General features: G+C 36.8%; 1 protein-coding gene across 1 annotated transcript in view; it reads left to right on the top strand.

Moving 5' to 3' along the window:
- Positions 1 to 4,334, top strand: part of LOC106883807 (uncharacterized) — a 158,537-nt gene extending 154,203 nt beyond the window's left edge. The window contains exons 14-16 of the mRNA XM_014934944.2: positions 510 to 667; positions 1,457 to 1,513; positions 3,530 to 4,334. Coding sequence (XP_014790430.1) covers positions 510 to 667; positions 1,457 to 1,513; positions 3,530 to 3,698 — 384 coding nt within the window. The 3' untranslated portion in view covers positions 3,699 to 4,334. The remainder of the gene's footprint in view (positions 1 to 509; positions 668 to 1,456; positions 1,514 to 3,529) is intronic.
- The last annotated feature ends 1,102 nt before the right edge of the window (positions 4,335 to 5,436 follow it).

Genomic DNA, 5,436 nt, shown 5'->3' with positions numbered 1-5,436 from the left:
ATGTGTATGTGTGTTTGTGTGTCTGTGTTTGTCCCCCCACCATCGCTTGACAACCGATGCTGGTGTGTTCACGTCCCCATAACTTAGCGGTTCGGCAAAAAGAGACCGATAGAATAAGTACTAGGCTTACAAAGAATAAGTCCTGGGGGTCGATTTTCTCGACTAAAGGTGGTGCTCCAGCATGGCCTCAGTCAAATGACTGAAACAAGTTAAAGAGTAAAGAGTAAAGAGAGAGTGTAAACATTCAGACATCATTACTACTTTTCCAAATTCTGCTTCAGTTCACATAGTATTTTTGGTCCTCCAAAGACATCTTGTTGTATAAGATGATGTACCTGTTTTTTTTTTTAGCTGTAAATTTTGGTCTAAAAGTTTCAACTTACGTGTCAGAAAATATAGCATTAAGTAAGCAGAACTGTAGAACCTTTCAACCTATCCTACCATTATAGGAATTTACAAGAAAGAAAATTTCTCTCACCAAGTCATGCATTATCTTTTGCTCTTTGCAGGTATTCTTCATTGATTTTGGAAATGTTCAGTGGATTCCAGAGAGTAACATACAGTCACTGGCCCCTCAGTTTACACATCTTCCACACCAGTCTGTGGAATGTTGTCTTAATGGAATAGTTTCAGCCTCTGATAATGGTTTATGGACCCAAGAAGCCAAGTAAGCACCAATGGGATTTCAGTTTCTTGCTTTATTTATTGATATTATGCTGAATAAATTAAAAAAAGATTTATCATATTGATGTTTTTGTTGCTGTATATGATATGCAGTTGCTCTAGGTGTGTCTCATTTACTAGACTGCAACATATGAAAGAAAATATCACCAAATATTGTATAGGTGCAGGAGTGGCTGTGTGGTAAGTAGCTTGCTTACCAACCACATGGTTCCGGGTTCAATCCCACTGCATGGCACCTTGGGCAAGTGTCTTCTACTATAGCCTCAGGCCGACCCCAGCCTTGTGAGTGGATTTGGTAGACGGAAACTGAAAGAAGCCCGTCGTATATATGTATATATATATATATATATGTATGTGTATGTATATGTTTGTGTGTCTGTGTTTGTCCCTCAACATCGCTTGACAACCGATGGTGGTGTGTTTACGTCCCTGTAACTTAGCGGTTCGGCAAAAGAGCCCGATAGAATGAGTACTAGGCTTCCAATGAATATGTCCAGGGGTCGATTTGCTTGGCTAAAAAAGGCGGCGCTCCAGCATGGCCGCAGTCAAATGACTGAAACAAGTAAAAGAGTAAAGAGTAGAAAAACTATAGTACATTCTCATAGAAACCTATCAAATAACTATACATTCCTCTAAACTTTTCATATCAGCTGTACATATCAGCTCTCTTAATTCTATTCTATTTGTCCTCTTTAGAGATATATTATATTCTCTTCCGCTATCTTTTGAAGATGATAAGAAAACAAATACCTCTAATTCCTTTTTGTTTCAGGGATTATTTTCTGGAATTGGTTGATGATAAAGTATTAGTTGCATCTATAAAAGCCATGTAAGTAAATATTTTATTTACAGTATTTTGTATTTGTAATATTTAATAATGACAGTCTTGAAAAAAATGCTATTACCATTTTTGTCTTGTTGCAACTCATTTTTTTAATATCATTTATATTATTTCTTATTAGGCATAGATGTGCGATTAAGAAGCTTGCATTACAGGCATGTGCTTTGTGGTTCAGTCCTTCTGTGTGGCACCTTGAGCAATTGTCTTTTACTTTAGCTCTGGACTGACCGATGTCTTGTGAATAAATTTATTAGATGGAAACTATGTAGAAGCCCATTGTGTGTGTATATGTTTGTGTGTGTGTGTATATGTTTATGTGTGTGTGTGTTTGTGTTTGTCACCCCCCCCCCACTACTTGACACTCATTGATGGTTTGTTTACATCCTCGTAACTTAGTGGTTTAGCAAAGGAGACCAATGTTCTTTAAGTACCAGACATAAAAAAAACATAAGCACTGGGGTTAATTTGTTCAACTAAAACCCATCAAGAAATGAGCCCCAATGTCATTTCTGCCAGTTAGCTGCTTTATTAATGACTTTCATATTACAACATTAGCTAAAGATATTAAGATTACTCTCTTGGGGATTTTTCTGTTATACCCATTTTATTGTTTATGCTATTTCTGTGTTGATATCACTTGATATGTGTTGATAGTAATCTTCGCATGGTGATATAATTGATAACTATCAATATGACTATTATAGCTAAGGCAGAATCATTAACATGCCAGACAGAATGCTTTGTGGCATTTCATCCATCTTTACATTTGGTGTTCAAATTCTGCCAAGGCTGACTTTGCCTTTTGTCCTTCTGGGTTTGATAAAATAAGTATCAATTGAGCACTGGGAGTTGATTTAACCCTTTAGTATTCAAATTATTCTCTCAAATGTAATGTTTGTTTATTTATATTGTTTTAAAATAATTATGTATTATCTTGTAGTTTACGAGATGGTATCAAAACGTTCCCTGATTAGTTTTGTCTAATAAAAATTAACTTATTTACCTAAGTTTTAACATCATCTCCTTTGAAATAGTCACCTTGTGCAGCAATAGACTGGTTCCTGTATTCCTGACACTTTTGGAATCTGGCCTCCAAGTCGTTTTCCGTAAGTGAGTCAAGGACCTTCTGCAATTCACTCTAGATCTTGACAGTGGTGTTAAAATGGTGACCTTTGAGCTGCATCTTCATCTTGGAGAAGAGATGGAAGTCTGCAGGTGTTAAATCTGGTGAATAGGGTGGGTGTGGAAGTGATACCATGTTGCTTTTGGCGAGAAACTCACGTGTGAGGAGACTTGGTGCTAGGGTGCATTGTCGTTATGAAGAATCCAATTCTTAGTGCTCCACAGATCTGGTTACTTTTGCCAAATGTCCTCCTTCAGATACTTCAAAACGTTGCAGTAGAACTCTTGATTTATGGTCTGGCTCTGGGAGACAAATTCCTGATGCACAGTACCACATTTCCAGGGGTGATGCTTGTGGTAGGCCTTCCAGATCGGTCATTGTCTTCCTGTTAGAGACAGCATGAGAAATGCATGTAAACCAATAAATAATAACTTATAAAAGTCAAGAGCATTGGTAAATAATGTGAATGCTGGAATTTTGTGGTTCAGATCTTACCTAACTTGACATAACCTGCACCTCTCTTAGTGAAAAGCGAGTAATGGGTTGTGGAAACTAGAAGATTCACATGAATAAGTTTATGTTCATAAGAAGTAACTGAATGGTTGAAATAGTAATTTGGTGGAGCTCCAACTTATGTAATCTTTAGGTAACAAAATTACTGATAGTCTAGCATCATATTCCAGAAATGTGTCTCAGATACATAATAATGGAGTGATGAGCCATCCAGATCCAGCCAAGAAGAGATAAATCATGAATTAAAGGAATTCCAAGTCAATGAATCTATCTTTTAAAATATAACAATAATAATTCTAGTGTATTTCTTCCTATATCTCTTTTCTTTGATTAATTTTGTATTGATTTTGTCCTTTTCTTTCTTGTAGAATGTGCAGGCGCATGTATATTGACCTTTATGACACATATCAGATACCAGAGAAGAACATTGCTGATGAATTAATTCATGCTGGAGTTGCAAAGAGGAATCTGTCAGCAGATGAAAATTTATCAACAGCTTCTAATTTAACTATATCCAAGAACTACATACCTGGATAGAACTGTGACCTCACCAATAACTTTGTATATTAAAATTATGCTTTATTTTCGATAATTCAACTCCAGCTGGTTTATTTTTTATAACTTCACATACCTGACTTACAGACAATATATATTTCAAATAGAACACCAAAGCAAACTCTTGTGCTCTGTAAAATGACGATTATACATTTCTTTGTAGATCTGTTTCTCTTTTATATTGTAAAGAATTAATGGTTGTATCTACTTCTTTAATGAAGTTGGTATCTTCATAACATCTAGTCAATACCTACTTCATTGATAGACTTCTGTAACGTCTAGTCAGTGTTTACTTCTTAACACAGCTAATGGTACTATGACCTGTTTACTGTACTTTATTCCTCCAAGTAACTATTGACCTCTTCACATCTTGCTGATATGTTACAACTTCAATAGAACAACTGATTCTGTGATATCCAGTGAGTACTTAAGACCTTGATAAACAAGTGGATTATCTACTGAGTACTTAGTTTCTTCATAAAACCAGTGGAGACATGCATAAGCAATACATTTTGATGAATTTTAAACTTACTATTTCCATTGTCTCTTTCTTTTCATTCATTTCTTGATCTTTTCTCATTTTTGTAATTAAAATATTTCATATGTTGTTAAATTTTCCACATGATTTGATTAAAATTACTCCAAGATAAAGTAATCAAATGGAGATAACCTGAAGTCTCCTCCTTTAACAAAATCAAGGGTTGGATGCTATTTAGATCCTAAAATGTAAATTTCTGCTACTTAATTTGTTGACGGTACATACACAAGAAAGCTTCATACAATTCTCGGACTTTCTTGGCAGCAACAATCTACAAAGCAGTGACCATACGGCAGTCTTTCTACCATCACCTTGGTAATCAGAAAAAGAACATATTATGCATAACACTGCTGGAGAAACTAAGATGAAATATCCATCAGTCGCCTTTTCTGGAAACTCATACATAGACATACAAATATTGGCAGACCGAGAAGAGCATATATTGACGAACTTGTGGAACACAGTGGACATCAAGTTGAGGATATAAAAACTGTTATGGAAGATTGGGACATCTGGTGTTGAAGAGTTGTATTGATCCTGGCAAATTGCCCGACTGAATAGACAAATAGAAGGCTAAATTACCTTTCATAGAAGTTCAGCTGTTGGGGAATATTTAATATCATAAATTGATGATGACTGTTATTATTGTTGTTGTTATTAAATATCTAGGCTCTGATATGATGGTAGTTGATGAGATTAGACAGTTGTGATAACATTTCTAATTGTGGCTGGAAAAACTCTGCTTGCGAAGACCTGTTGAGGCAAGTGAAATGGAAATCAAACTAAACTCGATGACTGGCACCCATACCAACGTCGTCTCCTTCATTGGACACGAAACTCAGCTTGCAAAGACCTGTTGGGGCAAGCGAAATCGTGATGGCACCTGTGCTCAGCGTCGCCTTTCTGGCACTTGTGCCCGCAGCATGTGTAAGGACTTTCGAGCGAGACCGTTGCCAGTGTCCTTGGACTGGCTCTTGTGCGGGTGGTACATAAAATACACCATTTTGAGCATGGCTGTTGCCAGTATCGCCTGACTGGCCTTCGTGCCGCTGACATGTAAAAGCACCTACTACACTCTCGGAGTGGTTGGCGTTAGGAAGGGCATCCAGCTGTAGAAACTCTGCCAAATCAGATTGGAGCCTGGTGTAGCCATCAGGTTCCACCAGTCCTCAGTCAAGTCGT

The sequence above is a fragment of the Octopus bimaculoides genome, chromosome 15, assembly GCF_001194135.2.
Source record: "Octopus bimaculoides isolate UCB-OBI-ISO-001 chromosome 15, ASM119413v2, whole genome shotgun sequence".
NCBI classification, from domain to species: Eukaryota; Metazoa; Mollusca; class Cephalopoda; order Octopoda; family Octopodidae; genus Octopus; species Octopus bimaculoides.
Note: the sequence above shows the minus strand (reverse complement) of the source record. Positions and strands in the feature narration are given on the sequence as shown.